This window comes from Prionailurus bengalensis, chromosome E4 (genome assembly GCF_016509475.1).
Source record: "Prionailurus bengalensis isolate Pbe53 chromosome E4, Fcat_Pben_1.1_paternal_pri, whole genome shotgun sequence".
Lineage (NCBI taxonomy): Eukaryota > Metazoa > Chordata > Mammalia > Carnivora > Felidae > Prionailurus > Prionailurus bengalensis.
In genome coordinates this window covers 30,225,079-30,250,355 of record NC_057360.1, presented here as the reverse complement: position 1 = coordinate 30,250,355, position 25,277 = coordinate 30,225,079, and the positions used below count along the sequence as shown (strand labels likewise).

Below are 25,277 nucleotides of genomic sequence, written 5' to 3'. Positions count from 1 at the left end.
TGGATCTTGCTACTTTTTAAAAAAAATTAAAAAAAAAATTTTTTTTTTTTTTACGTTTATTTATTTTTGAGACAGAGAGAGACAGAGCATGAACGGGGAGGGTCAGAGAGAGGGAGACACAGAATCCGAAACAGGCTCCAGGCTCTGAGCCATCAGCACAGAGCCTGACGCGGGGCTTGAACTCAAACCGCGAGATCATGACCTGAGCCAAAGTCGGACACGTAACTGACTGAGCCACCCAGGCGCCCCAAAAATTTTAAAATTAGGTGCCTTTGTTAAATACATTAAGGCCAGTAGTTATTCGATTAAAATTCATCTGCTTCTTGTTTATGTTACAAATAGTATTTTTTGTTGCTGTTATTCTGAAATATCTTAAGAACAAAGAAGTTCTTTCATCGTATTTGTTCTGATGGTAGGATTCAGTGTAATTGAACCTTTTAATACATAAACCTTTATTTTGGTTGTGTTCCATTCTGAAAAATATTTTAATTCATTTCTGCTTGTCCAAGTTTAGTGGAATGGAAATGCATAGATCAATAGAAGTACAACAAAGATGTGCTTTAATCTTTTTGGAAGTTGATACACTCATTGCTTGTATTTTAGTCTAGCTTAATAGGGAGGTTGGATGAATCATTGATTACACTTAGGATTGAAGCTCCCAAATTCATATGTATTTGTTTTAGCTACTAGATAATTTTTTTAGGATGTCATTAAAAAGTAGCGAGTTTTCTATGAAAATTTCTCAACAACGGGGCGCCTGGGTGGCGCAGTCGGTTGAGCGTCCGACTTCAGCCAGGTCACGATCTCGCGGTCCGTGAGTTCGAGCCCCGCGTCGGGCTCTGGGCTGATGGCTCAGAGCCTGGAGCTTGCTTCCGATTCTGTGTCTCCCTCTCTCTCTGCCCCTCCCCCGTTCATGCTCTCTCTCTGTCCCAAAAATAAATAAAAGTTGAAAAAAAAGATTTTTTAATTTCTCAACAAGTACATAGTGCATTTAAAGATAATATCAGGTAGTCTTGTGGGTTAAAATACAGTATGATTTTTTTGTACATTTCCTGGATTTTTCTATAGATGTTCACAAAATTATTAATACTCATAGGCACTGGAATTAACTTTTTTGTGTAAAGCTTAAACATATTGGACTTTAATCATAAGTACCATTGTATTCTTAGTTTCTTATTTAGACAAGAAGGAATAATGGATATTTAACTATTATTTTAACCTGTTTGGCCAGTAGATTTTTCCCAAGACTGAATAACCTAGATTTTTTCAGGCCAGAAAATTTGCTTTACGGGTAGGGGCTCTTGGAAGTTTGTTTCCAGATAATATTATTCTTAGATAAGCTAGCACATCATTTTAGATTTTTGGGGGAGAATTGAGTTTAATTGAATTGTTGCATATGACACACGAACTAATAGAAACATAGATTTAGCATAACGTGTATTAGGTTTGGTTTCTTATGACGAAACTTAAAACCAGATAGAGGTCAATTTCTTTCTCATGGTATGAGATCCAAAGGTAGCTTTAGGCAGGGCAGCTCTACAGTAATCAAGAATCCAAGTTCCTGCCTTGTTGCTCTGTCATTTTTAACCTCCCATGTCGTAGTCCTTCCTAGAAAGGGACAAGGAAAAAGAAGAAAAGGCTATCTCTTAAAGAGATTTTCAGGACGCCACAATATAACTTTTTTGTCAGTTATTGGCCAGAACTCAGTCCATGTCCACATATAACTGCTGCAAGGCAAGCTGGCAGTGTAGTGGTTTCTTGACGGGGGTGGGGGTTGCCATGTCCGCTGTTAGAAATTGGGGATTATTTTACTAAGGAAGAAGGTACGAACAGATACTGGGCTGGCAACTGGCAGCCTGTTGTATAGTATAAATAAAGCAGCGTTTTGAATGTTAGAGATCCTCTAATTGACTGCCGCTTGCCGGTTAACCTTTACTGGGCTCTGGGCTCTTTGATGATGCTGATAAAAGTTAGGGACTCATTCCCTAGGAAGATGTAGCTGTGGACACATGTGTGGAATTTTGTAGGATTGCTGTCTTTGGAACTCATCCATTAAGGCAAGCAGTTTATTTATGGATCACTGTTAAGATTTTTTATTAATGAAAAATGACTGTCTTCTAGGAAAGAATGTTCTACTGTTAAAAGACCGTTCTTTCTCACTGACATAGTCAAGTATGAGTTAATTAGCAGGCTCTGTATGCTAGACATTGTGATGATACTTCAACATTCAGAGGCATCGTGATTAATTTCTTAAGTGCTAGTTATGTGCCTGTCGTGGGACTGGAAGTCTTAAGTACATTGTTTATTTTCTCCATTTTACAAATGAAGAAATTATCTAAGATTTTATAGCTAGTGAGTGAGAGAGCTGGAATTTACACCCAGGTCTAACTCTAAAACCATTTCTGTTAGTTTTCATGAAGTAGACACTTCCCCACAAGCATGAGACGCATTGAGCTGAGGGTATTTAGCGGTTCAGTGTCAAATTCTTGTCTTGGTTTACATAATGAGGAATCTCTTTGTGCCTCAGTTTTCTGTTAACGTTTTGCAGAGCCACTTAAAATGTGATGGTGCTCCTCTTTTTATTTTGTATTTTTTAAGCCTGAATTGCAATCAGTATGATACGTGAGCTATGACAAATGTCAACTGGTAATCTGATCTAAGAGTAGTACAAAATGATCATATTTTAAAATGTCTTATCAGCATTCAAATTGCATATAGCATTGAAAAAAATTCTATGAAAACCACCTCTCGATCACCTTGTAAATCAGAGCTCACTGGTGCTGTGAGTACTGTCTTTCTTTCCATAAGCCTGCTGTCACGCGCACATGGAGTTTGGCTTAAAAGCTTTTTGCTTCAAGCTGAGGGTTTTGACCCCACTGATATACAGATGTTCTCATAATTTCCTCTCTTCGGCTCCTTTATAAATCAAAAAGAGTGGGAAAAGGGAAAATTATATGAGTAATTACAGTATGAAATTACTGTGGAAAACCATTTCATTTCTTTATAATTCTCTTTTCAACTTGAGTTTCAAATCACCAGCTTCTTAAACGTTAGGTTTCTTACATTGACAGGCCTTCGACTATGGCTGCACCACTGATTTATCAGTTGACACTTCTGCCTTTTGTTTTATGAGAAACATTATTTTCTTTCTTAGTGAGAGTACCTCTGACTCTGTGCAGACTTGACTTTAGAAAACTGTGTAGTAAGGCAGTGATAGGCCTGTCACTTCTTTCTGATCTGTGAACGTAAACTTTCACTAACTGGCGTTTGATCCTTCCTTCCTTAAGTCTTGATTCTTATTTCATTCTAGGACGATTTGATGAAACTGTCATCGAAGAGAGAAGACAGTGTGCAGAAGATTTGCTACAGTTCTCTGCCAATATCCCCGCTCTTTATAACAGTAAACAGCTTGAAGATTTTTTCAAGGTTTGACAGTCTTCCTGAAACATTTTGTACTTTATTAAATATTTCTGTTTTCTAATTTGTCGTAAGGCAGGATTCAAGTTTTTTTTTTTTTTTTTTTTTTTTTTTTTTTTTTTTTTTTACAAAACGTCACTTACTGTTGGATTTCATTACTCACTGAAATAAGTAGAAGTTAGTAGCTAAACAACAATGTCTTTGGCATATCTTCTGATTTTAGTGTAGAAATGGATAAGATTTTTGATTCATAGGTTTTAAAAAATTGGTGCAGAGGGCTTAGAGATTATCTCATTCACTCTATCATAATTGAAATACATTAAAAAAATTTAAGTATCATGAAATTTCAGTTGCTGCCTTCACTTTTTGAGGTGTCTTTCAGTGGTAGACTCTTTGGGATAGAAACCACTGTAAGTTGATACTCAATTTGTTATAATTGTACTACTTTGTATTAGAGATAGACCAAAAATGGTCACTATACAATTTTAGAGAAGTAGGTTAGTACAAATTATATTACCAGAATCATTGGATATGAGTATTTTCAGTTTCTTGACATGTAAGGTTTTCATTCTGAGTTCTTTATCATTTTAATTAAAAAATTTTTTAATGTCTATTTATTTTTGAGAGAGAGAGAGAGAGAGAGAGAAAGCGGGGGAGGTGCACAGAGAGAGGGAGACACACAGAGTCAGAAGCAGGCTTCAGGTTCCAAGCTAACAGCACAGAGCCTGATGCAGGGCTTGAACCCACAAACTGTGAGGTCATGACCTGAGCCAAAGTCTGACCCTCAACTGACTGAGCCACCCAGGTGCCCCATGAGTTCTTTATAATTTTATATAATTTTACAGTTTTCTGATTTATTCTGCATTGAACCTGTGCAAGTCGTCAGTTGGTATCAATGTCTTTAATGACCACAGTTTTCCTATTGCCTTTAGACTTCTAGAAAAAAGCTAGGTGATTGTGCCATACTTGTTTTTTTCCTTCTTTGTGTAAATGTAATTTATTTGTATAAATGCAATTTGTTAGAACATACAGCCAGTGAGGTATATGAGTAGTGGGAGTTTTAAATTTCCTGATGGCAGTGGATCTACCAAAGGAAAATATTTTTTATGAAGAATATTTTATGAAAATAAAATATGAAAATATTTTAATTTACTGAAGAGAGTTGATGTTTTGAAAAATATTACAGACTTATGACTTTACAGTAATAGAAGTAGTAATAGGAAAGTTTATAGTAACAAGATTTCTAGTGATTGACTTCGTCGCTTAATTTTTCATTACTGTGTGAACTAGGCCAAGATGATGAATGTGGCTTTGTTTATGGTATACTGCAGATCTTTAGGCTAGAAGGCCAAATCAAATTGGTACAGTATTTGCCCTTTGTTGTTCTTGGTTACAACCGTATCTATGTGGCAAGGAGTCTATGCTTATAGAAAAAGGCAGCTTTATTAAGCAAGAAGGATATGACTTTATAGAAATTGTGAAAAGCAGTCATGCAAATTATCACATGCCAAGGGCTAAAAAAAAATCAGTCTAGGAAAATAGGAGATCTTAGACCTTGAAGAATTTAAATAAAAGTTACCTGTTCATTCTGTTTCCTTTGGATCTGGCAATTCCTGATTATAACTGCTGCTGGATGATACTTTTTAGGCTTTGTGCAGTGAGAGACAGAAGAAGAGAAAAGAATACATTGGGCACTTCAAGGGAGGTCAAGCTAGTTTTAGAAAATGTATTAGAAATACTTTAGGTAGTCTGCTGGGCAAGAGAGGGATACTGATTGGGTATTATCACAGCAGTAGTAGTCAGTCTCTAAATAAACAATGAAAAAGCTTAACCGTATTAACTTAAACAAGAAAGGGGTGTCTGTCTCTTACAACGGGAAGTTGAGTGAGGAAGATAGGATGTCGCTGGCACAGAGCTCAATAATGTCCTCCAGAGCCTTAGGTGTAGCTTCCTTGTTTGGGGCATGAAAGGAAAAGGGCCAATAAATGAATGCATGCCAGTTTTTAAAAGCTTTCCTAGACATTCTGCCTAGAGGTAGTCCTTCTTACATCCAGTAGGCCAGAACTGGGTTACAGGACTGTCCGTAGCTTCAGAAAAGTCTGGGTGTGTGACTCTTTTGGCTTTCTAGTTCTGATTGTGGATGAAGGTATGAACGGGAGGTTTTTGGGTAGTCAGGTCACAGGGTGTGCTACAATAACGTGTAGGTTTTTTGTTTGTTTGTTTGTGTGTTTGTTTGTGGAAACATTGATGGTATTTACCACATTGCAAATGACCACATAGTCAAATGATTTGATTTGGTTTTTTTTTAACATACACAGGAGTAGAAGGAGTGCTACAAAGTGCTAGAATGAGCCTCTGTTACTCATTACTCATCTTAAAAAATTACCAGTTTATTGCCAAATGTTTTTCATCTATACCTTTCCATGTGTATTCTTTGCTGTTTATGTAGATGTATGTATGTTTGTATGTATATATGCATTTACAGTTTTATTGACATACTTTAAAATTTACCAATTGTAAGTGTACCATTATTCAGTGACTTTCAGTACATTTATAGAGTTGTGCAACTGTCACATTTCTGCCACCTAAGCAAGTTTCTCTGTGCCCCTTTACTGGCAGTCTCCTTTTCCAGCCCCGTCCCTAGGTAACTACTTACCTGTTTTCTGACTATAGATTTACCTTTTCAGGACATTTCAATTACACAGAATCACACAGTATGTGGTCTTTTGTTCTGGTTTCTTTCACTTAGTGTTTTCACATAATGTTTTGAGTTTTATCCACATTCTATCACGTATCAGTCTTCTGTTCCTTTATGTCGCTGGAAAGTATTCTGTTATATAGATCATACTATGTTTTGTTTATCCATTGGCAAATTGACAGACATTTGGTTTGTTTTCAGCTTTTTGGGCCTTTGTCTAGTATTGCTGCCAACAAATCTGTGTGTAGATATATGTTTTCATGTCTCTTGGGTAGATTCTGAAGAGTGGAATTGCTGGGTCTTATGGTAAGTTTATGTTTTTAAGAAACTGCCAAACTGTTCTCCAGAGTGACCATACTGTTTTAGATTCCCCAGCAATGTATGAAGGCTCTGGTTCTTACTCAATTTCACCAACACTTAGTATTGTATGATTTTTAAATTTATAGTTTTTCTAGTATGTATATCGTGGTATTTCACTGTAGTATTATTTCCATTTCCTAATGGCTAATGATGATGAGCTTGTTTTCAAGCTCAAGTTTATTTCTTCAAGTTTATTCAAGTTTATTTCTTGACTTTTGACGTCTTCTATTGATCTGTGTGCCTGTTTTTATAACAGTACTGTATTGTCTTGATTATTGTAGTTTTATAACAAGTTTTGAAATTGGATAGTGTAAGTTGTCTCACTTTATTCATACTTTTTCAGAATTGTTACAGTGATTTCGAATCCTTTGAATTTCCATAAAAATTTTAGCATCAGCTTGTCCATAACAACAAGAAATTCTGATGGAATTTTGGTTGGAATTGTATCAGGTCTATAGTTTGGGGAAAATTATTATTTTAACAACATTGTCTTCCAACCCATGAACATGAAATGACTCCATTAATTTAGGCGTTCTTTAATTAGTCTCAGCAGTGTTTTACAGTTTTCAGTGTATAAGTCTGGCCCTTCTTTGGTTAAAATTACTCTAAGCATTTTATGCTGTCGTGAGTGGTTTACAGGTTTAATCCATGTTGCAGCATGTATCAATACGCCATTCCTTTTTGGTGCCTATATAGTATTCCTTTGTATGGCTAGTGGATATGCTACATTTTGTTTTTCCATTCATCAATTGATGCACATTTGGGTTGTCTCTCCCTTTTGGTTATTATGAATGATGTTGTTAATGACCATTGGCATATAAGTTTTTTGTGTGGACATACCTTTTCATTTCTCTTAGGTATATACATAGTATTGGAATTGATCTGGGAGGATTTCAAATTTTAATTCAGTTTATTTACTTGTTATAAGTCTATCATGATATTCTATTTCTACTTGAATCAACTTTGGAACTTGTCCCTTCCCAGGAATTTTTCATCTAAATTGTGTAATTTGTTGGCATAAATTGTTCATAGTATTCCCCCAGAACGCCTTTGATTTCTATGGGTATGTTAGTGATGTCCCTCTTTCATTCATGATTTTGGTAATTTGTATCTGGTGTATTTTTTTCTTGGTCAGTCTACCTAAAAGTTTGATATTTTTGTTGATTTTTTTCAAAAGACCAACTTGGTTTCATTACTTTCTCTCTATTTTCTCTATTTTATTTTGATTTCTGCTCTAAACTTTATTTCTTTCCTTTTGCTTGCTTTGGATTTACTTTGTTCTTTATCTAATTCTTTAGTTCCTTAAAGTGGAAGTTTAGATTACTGATTTGAGATGGTTATTCTTATCTAACATGGGTGTTTACAACTATAAATTTTTCTTTTAGCATAGCCTTTTACACTTTGTTTTTATTTTTATTCAGTTTAATGCATTTTCTGCTTTCGTGATTTTTTTCTGTAGACTCTTTGGTTATTTAGAAAAGTGTTCTTTAATTTCCAAGTATTTGTTAATTTTTAAAGTTTCTTTTATTGTTGAATTCTAATTTTGTTTTCTTGTGGTCATGGTCAGAACGCATGTATGATTTCAGTTCTTTTAAATATATTGAGATTTGATTTATTTCTTAGCATATGAACTATCCTGGAGAATGTTGCATGTGTGCTTGGAAGGAGTGTATATTCTGTTGTCAGGTGGAATTTTATGTAAATTTTAGTATTTCAAGTTAGTTGTTAGTGATCTTTAAGTCTTCTGTATCTGCTAGTTTTCTGTCTAGTTCTGTCAATTATTAAGAGTAAGATATTGAAACCTCCAGTTAATTGTTGAAGTTTCTTTCTCCTTTTTCTTTTTTTTAATGTTTATTTATTTTTGAGAGAGAGAGAGTCGGTTAAACGTCCAGCTTCGGCTCAGGTCATGATCTCCCGGTGAGTTCGAGCCCTGTTTCAGTCTCTGTGCTAACAGCTCAGATCCTGGAGCCTGCTTCAGATTCTGTGTCTCCCTCTCTCTCTCTGCCTCTCTCCCACTCACGCCTCTGTCTCTTTCTCTCTCAAAAGGAAATAAACATTAAAAAAATTTAATTGGCAGTGCGTAACTGCTGATATCTCTTCTCAATTTTAAATTTTTATTGTATTTTTAAACCTCGCTAACTAGGGGTTAGTCCTATAGCAGCATAGCTTAGTGGTCAGCCAGTGATTGGTCTTTGTATTTAAACACTTTGTTCCAGTATATGCTTCTTCCATATGCTGATGTTTCTTGATATATTTTCAGAGTTCAAGCAGTTTTTAAGTTTGCCCTGGATTTTGCTTATCTTTGAGATCTCTTGCATTTCCTCTGTGTGTGTGCGCACCATTGTGGTTTGTTGGGGGTTTGTAGATAGCTTGATTCTTCTCTAGTCTCTCCTGTATGGGTGAGTAGAGAGCTTGTTAAGAACCCGTATGGTTGTGTACTTTCTGTAGCTCCCTGTGAAATGTCTGGCTAATACGCTGGTCCTTTGCTTGCTGGAACCTCATGCTTGCTGAGCCACTGTGCATTGGTGCTGGGATCGCTACTATTACTGATAATACTGTTTGGGGTGGACGACTTCTGTGCTTCAGTCCAAATCATGCTTGCCTCCTCTGCAAGTGAATCTGCTGAATTTCAAGGCTTGTCTTGCCCTTGTATAATTACCATGGGAACCCAGCTGGGACAGAAGGTGGGAGCAACCCCAGGCAAGAATACCACAGGCTCCCACAGTTCTTACCTGTGATTTTGTGGTTTTTTATGGGTAACCACTTCTTCATTCGTTATATGTTTTTGGTCAATTTCCAGAGCACTCAGATGGTCGTTTTGACATTTTTCTCCAGTTGTATCATTGTCTTTTGGGGAGAGCATTTGCTGATCTGCTTATTCTATTATACCTGGACTCCTTCACCCCTAGGTTGACATTTCATTAACAAAAAACTTTGAGATGCTGTGTAATAAATTTCTTTCTACTGCATAGTAAAGAACGCCTAGTGGTTAATGTTTTTGATAGAGAGATTAAAATAGCAATTAATCTAGAGATTTAATGTAGAGATTAAAATACAATTGTGGCGTATTTCTCCACTACTTACCTTGAATTCCTATGGAAAGTTTTTTATTATTTTGTTTAATTAAAGATTTATTCTGTATTTGTTGTTTATTAAATGAAGTAAATAAAATTTCTTGAAGATTATGAGCTAAAATAGCTTTTTGTATTCTTTAGTATTGTGTTTTTATTTTATCTTGTGAACAGATCTATATCAGCTAATATTAACAAATAAAAAATGAGTGCTTATGTTGTTCCAGACACTTTACATGTATAAAGTCTTTTAGTCCTGACAACATATTAAGTTATAAATAATAATCCCATTTTATAGACAGGTAACAAAGTCCACATCTCTGATAGTAGAAGAGGTAGTTAATGGTTGAAAGGCACTTTCTGTAAACTGAGATTATAAATAAAATCAGCTTTGTCTGGTAAAATTCTCAGAATATTTGCAGATTTGCTTCAGATTTGGTTTATGGCTTAGTCTAAAATAGAGACTCTTCTTTTTTGGAGAAAAATTCAGATACAAACTGTGATTTGAATATTTTAATTCACAAATAGAATAAAGTGTATAAATTCTTGCGTCTAAAGGGAATAATTGTTTTTAAAGTTTCAGTTCATTTAACATTCTGGGAAGTAAAATTTGGTAATTTTAGAGGAACCATTTCAAATTTCTCTTTCTTAAAGATAAGCTGGTAGGGAGACTTTTGATTATAACTAAAGATAGTTAAGTTCTTTGTGCTGAAGGAGAGAGGAAAAAGAGGTCTTGTATTTTTCGTGGGTTTTACTATCCTGGTAGTAGTGTTTGGGGACATAGAACTGTTGGTGGAAGGTAGAATGAAAGATGTTACGGAGCAAAAGAGCTATTATTTTAGTTATAATTATTTAAGGATTTTAAGTCCTTATACTCATGATTGAAACAGTCGTAAAACCACAGCACAAAACATACCAGCACCACTTTCTTTTTTTTTTTTTTTTTTATTTTTTATTAAAAAAAAATTTTTTTTTTCAACGTTTATTTATTTTTGGGACAGAGAGAGACAGAGCATGAACGGGGAAGGGGCAGAGAGAGAGGGAGACACAGAATCGGAAACAGGCTCCAGGCTCCGAGCCATCAGCCCAGAGCCCGACGCGGGGCTCGAACTCACGGACCGCGAGATCGTGACCTGGCTGAAGTCAGACGCTTAACCGACTGCGCCACCCAGGCGCCCCCCAGACCACTTTCTTGATAAGTAGCATTTTCTAGTTGCACACGGGGTGAGAGAAAACAGTTTTTTGAAGGTTGAATTTGCAAACCTAGATACAGAATTGAAATAATGGTCACATAAGGAATCAAAATAGTTTTTATATTTTATTAAAATACAGTTATTTTATAGTTATTAAAAATGTGTTGCTTTGGGGCACCTGGGTAGCTTAGTCAATTAAGTGTCCGACTTTGGCTCAAGTCATGATCTCATGGTTCGTGGTTCGAGCCCCGTGTCAGGCTCTGTGCTGACAGCTCAGAGCCTAGAGCTTGCTTCAGATTCTGTGTCTCTCTCTCTCTCTCTGCCCCTCCCCCATTCATGCTCTCTCTCTGTCTCTCAAAAATAATAAATAAACGTTTAAAAAATGTGTTGCTTTAATACAAATATCTTAGGTTTGTTTAGTTTTATATTATGTCTAAATAGGTTTCAAATTTAGGGTGCTTCTGGAATCACTGAGGTGCTATGTGATACATGTTAGTTTTTAATTTGATAAAATTAAATGACTTCTAATAGAGTCCCATCATTTATCACTAAATAGAATGACCAGACACTAAGAATGTTGAGTAATAGTCTGTAGCTGGTGTGTGTGTGTCTGTGTGTGTTTTCTGCATTTTTTAAATGAGTACTTTATTTTTTTATTTTTTAAATTTTTTTTCCCAAAGTTTATTTATTTTTGGGACAGAGAGAGACAGAGCATGAATGGGGGAGGGGCAGAGAGAGAGGGAGACACAGAATCGGAAACAGGCTCCAGGCTCCGAGCCATCAGCCCAGAGCCTGACGTGGGGCTCGAACTCCCGGACCGTGAGATCGTGACCTGGCTGAAGTCGGACGCTTAACCGACTGCGCCACCCAGGCGCCCCTTAAATGAGTACTTTAGATAGATTTTTATACATATGCTTTTATAAAAAGGCACATGATATAAACATGATAATATTCCTTTTGAATTCGCATTGGTTAATGCTAGATTTTAATAATAGATTATTTTTTAGAGTAGTTTAATTTACAGAAAAATTGTGAGGAAAATATAGTGCTTTTCTGTATACCCCTTTCCCTTTCACAGAGATTCCCCTGTTATTAACATCTTGCATTGGTGTGGTACATTTTTTACAGTTGATGAATCAATATTGATATTTCTATTGATTTTTTAAAAGCAAATGTAATCTGGTTTAACAGATGAATGGTTTCTGTAATCCTTATACGTACTCAGTTGAGATAACTATTGTTAATTTATTACTCATTTAAAAATAAAACCCTTACTGACCATGATACACAATTATTCTTCTCTTTTTAGGGTGGAATAGTTAATGATGGTTCTGAATTGATTGGACCTGCGGAAGCTTATTCGGATTCCCTCGTTGATAGCTTTCCGGAGTGTAGTACTGAAGGTAGGATATTTTAATTTTTTTTCATTGCAGTGGTTTTGATTGGAGAAGACTATAAATCATATTTGAATTGCAAAAGAATAGATGGCTGTAGGAATTTGAGAGTATTTTATCAATTCTAAGATGCTTTTTGTTCTTCACGTTTTAGTAGTATCACCTAGTATCACTTGGTGCGTGATATTGGGTTGATGATACCTTCTTACATTTAATTGACAGCTTTTTTCTTTCTTAGTGATATATAAAATAATGATTTGTCCTACATCTAATGGCATATTAGATTTGATGAAATATGGCATAATAAGTGTTCAGAATTTATATTGTCTGGTGTAAGAATACCTTGCTAAAGTTTATTTAGCAGCATCTGACTTTTAGACAATTAATTTCAAAACTGGCTTTAAAAGTTTAGTCATGTTCCTAGAAAGAGTAAACCTAAGGCAGTTCTAGTGTTTTTAGTATGTTTTATAATAACATAAGTCTAAACCAAAGCAGTTTTTTAAATTCTAATCACTTTAATTCAAGAATGCATAATCTCTTGTTTTATTCCTTTGTTAAGCCATCCTTGAATTTTTATGAAGATTTAAAATACATACATTTTGGTCTTTAGATTTCCTTAGCTGGTTTTCATCCAGGGAAGATTTTGGAATGAAAAAACAAAAAAAAAAAAAGATTTGGGGATAGGGAGGGAGAGTCTTTAAAAATAGGTAATTAGATTTGTTTGAAGTGGCTTAGGTTTGGTTTCTATAAAAGTAAAATCATAGACTAGCTATTTCTTGATCGCTTTCATGGATAACAGTTTATGGCTGAGGAGGATGCTTTACGACTCTAATATGGGAGGTAGCCGTAATCTCATTGTAGTGATGTTTTTGTGGGGATATGTACTGATGTCATACATCAACAGACACACTGATACAGATTTCTTGCTGTACATTGGCATCTTAATTTGGGAGGAACAGCAAATTCCCATTCGTTGTGTAGGCTGAATCTTTTGGTGCTACCACACTGAGAAGTGATGAGCTCCTCTTGTTTTTCACGGTGGCTCCCATTGACTTAAAAGCAAAGTCTGTTCATTTACACCTAGTGTTCTGTGGTTTTGTATGGGCACCTTAGGCCCAGCGGTTTCCATTAGATCCTCAATACTTTTGACTCCATACTAAATCATAAATCAGCCAAGGTTGTAGAAAAACATTGCTTACAGTAATTTGTTCACCTGTATTTATTTACATTGTACATATTTATAATCCATTATGTTTTTCGGAAAAAACAAATACCTTTTTCCTGTGACCTGTTTTGATCTGTGATCCTTGCTAGGCTTTGGAAAACCTACTCCCTGCTGGGGATCCCAATGTGATTGTTTCTAGAGCTAGTTTCTTGGAAGGTAACTTATTCGGGATAACCAGATCGGGCTGTTGCCTCAGAGATACTCTGTTCCCTAGAAGAGGGAGAAGGTATTTTCTCCCTGTAAATGTGGTGATTTGGTGACATCCAATAGTGGACAAATAGAGTTACAAAGATTCATAGGAGAGTGTTCAATGAAGAGTACAGTTTTTAGAAATTTTAGAATGTTTCTTAGTTTCTCTCCTCTTGTGTTTTGTTATAGGAATCTAAGGTTACGTGATTTGGGAATTGTTATATTCTTTTAATATTCATAATAATCCTTTTTTACTAGGTGAGAGTCAGCCATGATGGGAGATGTATATCTCAGGAACCTATTCTAGTGTAAGGTCGTCATGGATGGGAATGATACATAGGTCTTTTGTCCTTTTTTATAGTCTGGAAGAGAAGAGAGGAGCATTATTATTAGGAATGAGTTTTCTTGGGATGGTGTTCTAGAATATGGAAGAATGTTCAGAGTTCAAATGTGACTGTGGTAAAAATGTGGTAAAAAAAAAAAAATAGGATGAGCTTGTAATTTGTTGTCCTGAGTGGGACACTTCTGAGAAGTAGAGAGGGTACTTATTAAGTACAAGACAACAAGCTTAAACTAGGACTGCCTCTGGTACACTGGGGCCATATGGGCCATTCTTCCTAAAACAGTTGTTTCAGAATTTACCTTTTGAAGTTTCAAAAAGATGGGTTTTCCTTGAAAGGATTTATCTTTTTTTTTTTTCTCCTAGTTTTATTTATTTGAGAGAAAGCGTGGGCGAGCGGCGGTGGGGAGAGGGACAGAGAGAGAGGGAGAGAGAGAATCCCTTCCCACCCCCATGCAGGGCTTGACCTTACAAACCATGAGATCATGACCTGAGCTGAAATCAAGAGTCCGACGCCCCACCTACTGAGCCACCCAGGTGCCCCACGAAAGGATTTATCTTTTAGGAATATGCTTTTATGAGAGAAATTAGGGGCTACCTTTTTGTTAAAAACATCAGAAAAGACTTACGCTACCTAAAAGTAATACTGACATTTTATCCTTTCAGTGCATAGCTTAGTTTTCTAGCTGTATTACCATCTCTGAAACACACTGTGATCCATGAAGAATGCAAAACATGGAACTGGAAAGGCAGTTAAAGCTTAGATTTTTTTTAATCCCCCCTCCCTTTAAAAGCCTTTACGCCTGACTAATTAATCCGGCTGAAAGACCTTGTTGACAAATACAGATCGGAGTGTCAAACAGCTTGCAAATTCATTGTTATTTGAGAGGGGAAATGGCTTTTAAATATCATGAGATTGTCTGGCATACTGGGTAAGTGGAAGATATACTTTCCTACCAAAAGGTCTGCAAACCCCAGAGACAACCAAGGGAGAGGGCCTGTGCTAGCAAAAGAGCAGGGAAAGCTGGCAGCCGGCCAAGCCCCACAGGTATGCAGTGAAACAGAGGGTTGTAGAGGGATTGTGGTGGCAAGTGCTCGGGGTTTGGATTTAGAGCCAAAATGTGAGGAGGTGATTCACTCCATAACATCTCCTCTGAGTGTAGTATTTTAAACGGTGTTTCAAAGGTGTATTCATTTTTCACACTTGTGATTTAGTTTGCCAGTCAAATGAGCCAGAGGGGCAAATCTTAATATATAGTCTGCTGTTTCAAGGTCCTTCAGTAGAGTTAGAATGACATGGCAAGTATATCACCTCTCAGAGAACAGATGTAGAGGCTAAGTGATCATTATTTTTATTAGTACCATAAAAATGCAATCAACAGGTCTTAATTTACCTTGAAGGAAAGTTTTCTGAGGAAAACATAAAGAGCTGGATTAATGACTTCGAAAAAAATTATCATTTGATTGTAATGGGATAGTGGAAACCCCTTTAAGGTTCCATAAAACCAATAATTTGGTGATTAACTGGTAAGTGTATTTTATCTAATATGAAATTGAGAATTATAAAATTATTCAGTAGGTTTTTAGATAAAAAGTTTATATTGTTTTATGTTTTTAAAATGAAATGCTGGTTACTTTTCTTATCCTTTGTCCAGAGAAATTAAACTATATATATATTTAAAGATGAAAGAAGATTTACTTGATTGTTAACATCTTATTTCCTTTTTAAACTTGCATCTTTTCGTTTGATTAAACTTAGCTATGAAGTTACCATGACATTTGTAGAAACCTGGCCAAAATGGTGCATGGGAATTGAGCTTCTTGACATGTTTCTCTCATCTGTTGGCCCGTTTGAAGGATGTAGGTTGCTTTACTGCCATGATGGCCTTGATATTGGAGCCTTTGATGTTGGTAGACTCTCATCTGGTAACCTGTGTCATTTCCTCTTCCTAATACGTGACTTGACTTCCTTTGCAGTTGTGGGAGGGACATTTTCCAGGTGTACGCAGCAAACCAGAGAAAATAATTAGATGATCGTAATCACAAATAGAAACTGAGAGGTCAGTTTCTTATGTAAGATCTCATGTGTGGAATATTCTTCAATGTCTCCTGGGAGTAGCCAGATCTACCTTTGTGTGTGTGTGTGTGTGTGTGTGTGTGTGTGTGTGTGGCCTGTAAATTGTGGATTAAGAACTCCCTGGGTGTTCAATTGTAGCAACTGTAGACACAAGAAAGAATCTATTAAGCTGTCTTGAATGAACCCTTTTAGAGTAAATGAGATGTACATTTTGAGAATAGCATCTATTGCTGGTCTGTGTAAGGGATCTCTAAAATCACTCTCAGTTCAAGATTTGTATTTTTATTCAATGGTGGGATAAGAATTCTTTCCATTAAATCTTGAAGATTAGAGGTAAACTGTATTAATTTGGATAATTTTGATTAGTTTTAAAGCATTAAGGGAGACTAATTGGAAAGGTGTCTAGTTATTTAAGTTTGAGAAAAAATCTTCTGTATCAAAGTGTCATTATTATATTTTTCTTTTTATTATTTGTATTTCATTTGGTTGATTCAAAGTTGATGCTTTCAGGCAGGTTCATTTTAAAAAGGAATATTCTTAAGTTGGTTCACCACTTAATAGCCTAAATCTATTTTTGAGACGAACTTGAAGTGTGTGCACCATGGAGTAGTGTAAAATGACAAAAATACAGAAAGCCTAATTGAAAGTAATTTTAAATTTAAAGCAGGATTTAGCGCAAGTATCCACTAGGTGGCACCATGAGAACCCTAAATCTTGTTACTGCGATTATTCTAGGCCCTCTTGTATTATGATAGAGTATGCTTATTCAGTTAGAAGTTCCTTTTTCTCTTAAGTGCTTATCTGCCTAACGTTTATCTATTTTCCCTTGTTAGTTGAATTTTCTTTGGTGAAGGAGTTTAAAATAGGTAAAAAAGAACAGATTATTATTCTTAAGATAAACATAAATGAGAAGGTGTCATTGTATGTGTGCATGTAAAACAAATGATGCAAATTATAAATATTGACTCTTATAAACCCTAGGGCTATTGAGGATAATATTGGATTTTAGGGGTTGGGTGGGGCAAATAAAAAAAATTGATAATATGTCATGGGAAGTGTTTGAGAGTAGAAAGAACATCAAGAATGACACAGATAAATCCCTTATTCCACAATTAAAAATTGGAATTTCAGAGAAGTTAAGCCATGTGCCTAAGGCAGTCTAGGCACTCCGGGTATTCAGTAGCAATCATAAAAAATATATTTTGAAAGAAGAGATTTAGTTTTATGGAGAGGGAGGCAGTGAGAATACATATTTGGTATAGAACTCCCAGTGTGAGCGGCTTGTGCTCTGGTAGCAGGATTGATTTGCAGAGATTATGGAGAGTAGCAGCGTAAGAAGTTCATTAGATAGAAAGGAAAGCCAACTCATAGATCCTTGTTGTTCATGAGAAGATAACAGTATTAGGGCTGTAATTTTGATTGATATGTTACTTTCTGAACTTACTCCGTTTTTCACCAAATATGCAGTAGATATTCTCATCCTCTTTTCATAAATTTTCAAGGGTGAAGCAAAGACTTGTCCCCAGGACATTATAAAAATGTGAAATATCAAAGGAATGGTACTTCTTAGTAACAGTGGCTATTTCTAAACGATAAGTTGATAATCAGGTACAGAATCTTAATTATGAGATTTGGGTATTCGCCTAAAATCATATTTATAAGAGCTTGTTTCTTAATGGAGATTGATATGTATGTCTTCTCCCTCAGGGTGACCTTTGTTCTGCTGGCTAGATATTTTGCTTTGTGTGTGAAGCATGAGTCATTGCTACTAGGAAAAGTAGAAATTCCCTTTCGTTGACTGAACCTCAGTGCTCAGTGAAAGCTATCAGCTAATAATAATGAGGCCATGTATTTTATATATAGTTGACCATGAGAGACCACCTGTTGTTCTAAAGGAAACCGATCTCTTTTTGCAGATGGTCTTCAAATACAGATTTCTGATAGTTTATAGTATAAAGATTTATTCTATAGCAACTCAACCTTTTCCCCTGGTGCCTGTCTTTCAGAGGTGGTGTCCTAGACAGATTTCACTAGACTGCCCTACTCTGAGCAGTTCAAAGCACAGAAGGTGAAGGTAGGTAGGTGAACTGGGATGCTATATAAACCCCTCATGTCTGTAGCTGCTTTTTAACCGGTCACCTGGGGCCCTCTAATAGCCCTGAGACTTGAATCTCTGTGATATGAACCTGGAGGCAGAACGCTTTCATAGAACCTTTGACTCTTCCCCCTCCCATCCCTTCCCAAAAAGGCTTAGGTTTTTGTCTTGATGGTGTTGGTGAAGGATGTACCTTTTACTCTCATGATGGCTCCAGAGGGCCCCTTTAAACATGGATTGACTTCAGGTTGGTTTAACTTTTGACAAATAGTGTCTGAATTGTCAGTTGTTGCCCTGCCTTATCCACAGTGTTCTTCCTACTCACCTTAACTGAGAACCTCTTGTTTGCTGCTCTATCTTATTAGCTTTCTTTCTGGGTTTTAGGAAGCTAGTCTCCACTTTCCGTGATATTTCTATGTAGCTTTGTATAAAACAGGTTGAATGACAGGACCGTGAATTCAAGGAGGTGAGCAAGCACTGTGATAAGTAGCTGTATTAAGGATATAAGGTGAAAAAAACTAGGTACTGAGTGTGTGTGTGTGTGTATAAATAATTCATTACTGTGGTAGTGAAAGGGGAGCGTTCTTGAGGTGATTGGGGAATACTTCATTGAGAAGAAGGGAATTTAGAAATTGCTTAAATGCAGAAGAGATTTCCTAGAAGATGATTGGTTGCAGTGTATGGTTGAGATATGATAGGGTTCGACTTACGATATGGTTGAGATATGGTAGGGTGCATCTTAAGAGGAGAATTAAAGGAAGAAGGTAGGCGAGGAAGAAATGTCAAGGGTTAGTCTGCTTCAGACAAATCTGTCTGTAATCGTTTCTGTCTTCTCTCTTAAGTTAGGAATTCCTTGGCACTGGCTGCTGGGTGATACGTATGGGCCTATATTGCATAAGTTATGTTTGTATAGCATATATTCGTTCACAAACAAATTCCCAGTTTTAGCCCTTGTTGCATCTCCTTTGATAGCCTTCAAATACAGAGCCTTAAGAGCTTGTCATACACATGTAAGCGATGTGGTAAGAGTCACCTGTAATCCCACCATACAGAGAAAATTACTGTTAGGCTACCTCTCTAGCCTTTTTTTCTGTTTTTGTTTTAAAATTAGAATTATAGTATATGTATATACTGCTTTGCAGTTTATTATTTTTGCATAATAGATCATGAATACTTTAGCATTAAATATTCGTTTGTAACATAATTTTTAATAGCTGTATAATACTTTATCAAAGGGATGTACCATAATCTCTTATTGTTAGGAATTTGTTATTTCCAAATTTTCACTAATTTTTGTGATGATGATTCTCAAATATAGATCTTTGATCGTATCTCTGGTTATTTTTGGTATAATTGTTGAATTTCTGGGTCAAAGGTATAAAGATTTTCTGCATCTGAATACGCATTGTCAAATTGTCTTCCAAAAGGGTTAAATCAGAAGTCTTTTTGCTTCCCTTTGCTCCTCTCGTAGTTGGGCTAGAAAAATTCCTCTTTCTAACATGCTAGTTTTTCTTTGCTCACTTTGAAAGATTCTTCATTTAGAATTAGGTAGAATGTGAAAAGGAAATTATTTGAATATTATTATTAATTATTACTTTATTTCATTATCTGATATTCTTCCCAAGTATTTTGCTGGTCTTGCTCTTCTGATCCAATTTTATGTAATCATGATTTCCTTTGCTAACAAAATAAGATTGGAAAGGTAAGAGAGGAAATAAGACTATGCCACTAGATTTTTGTGGTCAAAAGCCAAGAAACTGAGTACACATAATTTTACCCCTTTGCCCTTTGGTATTATTGTTCCTGTTAGAAAGGAAAATCAGGCAAAACATGAAACAGTACAGTGTGATAGATGATGTGAAGGTTATAGTGACAAGACACTGGAGAGCAGACAAAAGATCTATAACAGTGTTTCCTTTCTTTTATGATTAGCTGTATAAACCAGAACTTATTTTTTAAACTTTGTCTATTTGTTTATTAATATCAATGGACCAGGTTATATAATACCCCCATTTAAGGAAATAAGTGTGCATTGGAATATGTAAAATGTTTTGAAATCATTAACAAAATCTTTTATGAAATTTATGTATTTCTCAGAACAGTGGTTAAATAATTTTGTAGATTGCTGTAAAAGATTCTGATTTTGAAGAGCTGTCTGTACAGTTGAAATGTCAGAGATTGAAAAGATTTCCACCAGATCCAATGAATCTCTTCTCAGCTTGTGGATTTAATGAAGTGTTTTGCTTTTAGAGAACAAAATCAGTTCTTTATGGGCATTCCACGGATTTGAGAAAAGCCCCTGAAAACAGGATATGTTGACAGGGTGCCAAAGTGGTGTCTAAAGTTGATTTGAAATTTGAGTTTAGCTGCCAGTAACATGTTTTTACCCTAACTTACTTTATTTGAAATGAAGTAAGCAATTTAAGTCTATAATAAGTTGACAAACTATGGCCTGTGGGCCAAATCTGACCTGCCACTTGTTTTTATGTGACCTAATAGCTAAGAATGGTTTTTACATTTTAAAATGATTGACAGTATTCAAAAGGATATTATTTTATGGCATGTGAAAATTACATGGAATTCACATTTCAACATCCATAAATAAAGTGTTACTGGAACACAGCCATGCGTATTCATTTACATATTATCTGTGGCTGCTTTTGTACTACAACAACAGAGTTGATTTGTTGTGACATAGATCATGTGGCCCACAAAACCTAAAATATTCACTCTCTGGTCCTCAGAAAAGAAGTTTGCTGATCCCTATTCTAGAATTGTATAGTCTAATCTACCTTTAAGTTTGGCTTGGGATATGATCTTGAGGAAATAATTTTCTTTTTAATATATTGTCTTTTCTGAGGAACTTGGAAGTCAACATTCAATGGTGATGCAGATTGCATAGCTGTTCCCAAATTTAATTTGTATGTAACTCTATTGTCAATCTTATTGAATGATATATAGATCAGTGGCTCTCCAAGTATGGTCTTTAGACCCTTGGGTATTCTAGAGATCTTCTCAGGGGGTCACCGAGGCAGAAATTATTTTTGCAATAGTCTAGGAAATTATTTGCCTTTTTCACTGTGTTGACATTTGCACTAATGATGCAAAAGCAATGATCGGTAAAACTGCCTTGCCTGAGCGTGGATCAAGACAGTGATACCAGACCGTAACAGGAATCATGCCGCCTACTTGCAGTAATGCCAATGCTCATTTTACCTAAGAATGCCCATGATAAAGCAGTAAAAACTATTAATTTTTATCAAATCTCCACCGTTTGCTACATGGCTTTCTTATATTCTGTGTGAAAAAATGGAAGTATACATAAAACACATCTGCCTAACTGAATTGCCATGGTTGTCTTGAGGAAGAGCACTTGTTTGAGCTATGAACTAGCAGCTTTTCTCTTGGGACATCATTTTTGCTTGAAAGAACAATTGACAGACAAACTGTCATTATTCAGATTTGGGTATTTGGCAAATGGTTTTCAAACGCAAACAAAGTGAGCTGACACTTTAAGGAAAACGGCCGACAGTGTTTGTTGCCAATGATAAACTTTGAGTTTTCAGTGCCAAATTAGAATCCTGGAGAACCTTTTTTTTTTTTTTTTCTTTTTTAAAGTAATCTTTACATCTAATGAGGGTTTTGAACTCCAGACCCTGCGATCAAGAGTCATACGCTCTACCACCTGATGCCAGCCAGATGCCTGAATTTTGGAGAACTTGTATCTGCTACTTTGAGCTTGACAGTTCCCCAAGACCTAAAGAATATTCTGCTGAGATTGGTGGTGATAGTAACAAATGTGATTTGTCACTATAACTCAGGGAACCAGTACTTTCAAAATGTCCAATGTGTGATGCACACATTCAGTGTGCAAGACAGATCAATGGAGTTGAATATAATAGAAACAAATTTCACTGACAAGAATTTATATTCTATATGGCAACTAAGCTTTAAGAAACTACTACTTGTCAAGTTTTGGTATAGTATCAAAAAACAATATCCACAAGTATTTGAAAAGGCTGCTAAAATATTCACCCCATTTTCAGTTACATATCTATGCAAGATCTTCCTCAAATCTTTCAACCAGGGCAACATCCGACAACAGATTGAGTGCAAAATCATAATACGAGAATCTAGTCATCTTCAATTAACAAGATTTGTACAAATGTAAAACATTGTCACTATTCTTACTAAATACTTTTTTGCTTTGGAGAATATAGTTATTTTGAACAAAAATTACATTAACATGTAATGGGCTTTAATGTTTACTTAAAAAAATTAGTCTATTTTAAATAGATATTTACAGGTATAATCCACAGGTATATTTTTTAGATATTTACAGGTATAATCCACAAAAAGAAGCTTTTTTGAGGTTCTCAATTATTTTAAGAATGTAAAGGGAGGTCCTCACGCCAGGAAGTTTCATAACTGTTGTACTTCATGCTCCTTTACCATGGAGTCAGTTTTGTGAAATGGGAGAAAGAATTTTCATTGCTAAATATTTCAATACCACCTAATATTCATTTTCTGTCAGAAAACTAAGAGGCAAATACAGACCAAACCTCTCTCCAAAAGTTTGTGGAAGAGAATGAAACAAAAATTTCTAAAAATTTAGTTCTTTAAAACACACACACACACACACACACACACACAACCAAATGGTGTACATTTTCCAGATATGGATTATCTAAAAGCTTACCTCTGAGGGTACGTTGTAGAAATAAATAATCATTACATAATTGCCATAATAGTTGCAATTGAGTGATAGCCTATTATGCTTTATATGCATGAACTGTATTCCTCATTTAAAGTTCTGCATAGTAAGTAAATTAAGTGTCTTGGGCTTGGTCACATAGTAAGTTTTAAGAGCTGGGATTCAGGCCCTTGTTTTTGTCTTGCCTTGAGGCTCTTAATTCTTTTTTCTTTATTACAATGCTGTTGTTACAAGGTTTTGTGGTAAAGGCTCTTCATTTTACAAGACTAGATAAAGACTTGTCTTCAGTTTTAGTCTGATAATTAAGGCAAAGGAGATTATTTTCCAGAGCTGAATTCAGTAAGCTAAAGCAAATGGCCAGGCACCGATCTCCATCAGGCAATGACAGCCTTCCTAATCGACTCGAATAGTATGAACAAATGAATAGTCAGCATGATTTGTATTCTTTTTGGCTGATTCTTAATTTAATATCTATTTATATTGTGATCATATTTCTAGGTTTCTCCAGTGACAGTGATTTGATATCTCTTACTGTGGACGTGGATTCTCTTGCTGAGTTAGATGATGGAATGGCTTCCAATCAAAACTCTCCCGTTAGAACTTTTGGTCTCAATCTTTCTTCGGATCCATCAGCATTAGGGGCCGTTGCTTCTGACAGCGAACAGAACAAAACAGAAGAAGAACGGGAAAGTCGTAGCCTCTTTCCTGGCAGTTTAAAGTCCAAGCTTGGCAAGAGAGATTATTTGGAGAAAGCTGGAGAATTAATAAAGCTGGCTTTAAAAAAGGAAGAAGAAGATGACTATGAAGCTGCTTCCAATTTTTATAGGAAAGGAGTTGATTTACTCCTAGAAGGTGTTCAAGGTACAGTTTTATCTGTATTAATATGTTTTGGAATGTTCTTATGTTGGTATCTGGAAAGAAAGTATATACATATAACTGTATCTTGTGTATAGTCCTGTGTCCAAACGAGACTCAAAATGAGAAATTACTGAAGATTAAATGACCTACCTTTGGGGATGACTGGGTGGTTCAGTCAGTTAACTGTCTCTTGATTTCCTTTCAGTTCATTATCTCACAGTTTGTGAGACTGAGCCCCATATTGGGCTCTGTGCTGAGTCTGTGGAGTCAGACTGAGCTTGGGATTCTCTCCCTCTCCTTTCTCTCTGCCCCTCCCCCACTCCTCCACCTCTCCCCCATATAAATAAATAAACATAAAAAAATGACCTAAATTTGGGTAAAAACTTTTAGTTACATGAAGGGAAGGCAGGATCAGAGCTACTTAACACTGTGCTTTGATCAATTAACCAACAAAAACAGGATTTAAAAAACTCAAATCTCCATGTCTCTTGTATGAATGATATTATGTTTTTTCTGACGTGGCCAGTGTTCCCCAGCCTTCACCTCTCACAGGAGTATTCACAGAGATTTAGTGCATTTACTCCTGCTGGCCTGAAGAGAAGAGATGAAATGTAAAGGTTCTTGGATTTACCTACTGTTCTTTTCTGTTTTAGTTGCCATAAATTCTCAGCTAGTTACTGGGGTGATTTGGGACATTTAGAATGAATGTTTCTAATGTCTGTAAGTAGAACTTAACCTTTTTTTTTGCCTCAGATTTTTTAAGTCATTTGTCTTTTCCTTACAAGAAACAGAGTAAGGGGCGCCTGGGTGGCTCAGTCGGTTAAGCGTCCGACTTCAGCTCAGGTCATGATCTCATGGTCTGTGAGTTCGGGCCCCATGTTGGGCTCTGTGCTGACAGCCCAGAGCCTGGAGCCTGCTTCGGATTCTGTGTCTCCCTCTCTCTCTGCCCCTCCCCTGCTCATGCTCTGTCTCTCTCTGTCTCAAAAATAAATAAAAACATTAAAAAAAAAAACAAAACAGAGTAAAGCATACCACAGTTAGTTACGTGACATTGTGGACACAAAAGCCGAAGGTCGATAAGACCTTCTTGGTGGTTTTCTTTCCAGAATATCATCATTTTTACTGTTTTCCTGTCATTTTTGACTTGTTAGAACCATTCCGATGACCATAGTCTCCTGTAGCACGAACCCTTTTTTGCTGTAGTACTTCCGCCCTCACCATGCTTGGTGTCCTGTCCTCCAGAAGTGCTCTGCTTTATGGCAGTTTAAACTTTCAGCCTTCTTTTTTTAATTTTTTTTTTTCAACGTTTTTTATTTATTTTTGGGACAGAGAGAGACAGAGCATGAACGGGGGAGGGACAGAGAGAGAGGGAGACACAGCATCGGAAACAGGCTCCAGGCTCCGAGCCATCAGCCCAGAGCCCGACGCGGGGCTCGAACTCCCGGACCGCGAGATCGTGACCTGGCTGAAGTCGGACGCTCAACCGACTGCGCCACCCAGGCGCCCCTAAACTTTCAGCCTTCTAACGTGGTAGACGATGAATACTTGGCTGCATGGGCCGGAAGAGGGAGTGTATCTGGTGGCATCAGTGCTTCTTAACCAGAATTTTCACTAATTCGCTTGTTTTTGGCCCTTACTCTCATTTC

The 25,277-nt window shown here is 36.2% G+C and overlaps 1 protein-coding gene across 7 annotated transcripts in view; it reads left to right on the top strand.

Moving 5' to 3' along the window:
• Positions 1-25,277, top strand: part of RPS6KC1 (ribosomal protein S6 kinase C1) — a 186,189-nt gene that overhangs the window by 32,166 nt on the left and 128,746 nt on the right. For all 7 annotated transcript variants that reach the window (XM_043568412.1, XM_043568409.1, XM_043568408.1 and 4 more), the window contains 3 exons: positions 3,311-3,426; positions 12,049-12,142; positions 23,272-23,634. In XM_043568412.1, coding sequence (XP_043424347.1) covers positions 3,311-3,426; positions 12,049-12,142; positions 23,272-23,634 — 573 coding nt within the window. The remainder of the gene's footprint in view (positions 1-3,310; positions 3,427-12,048; positions 12,143-23,271; positions 23,635-25,277) is intronic.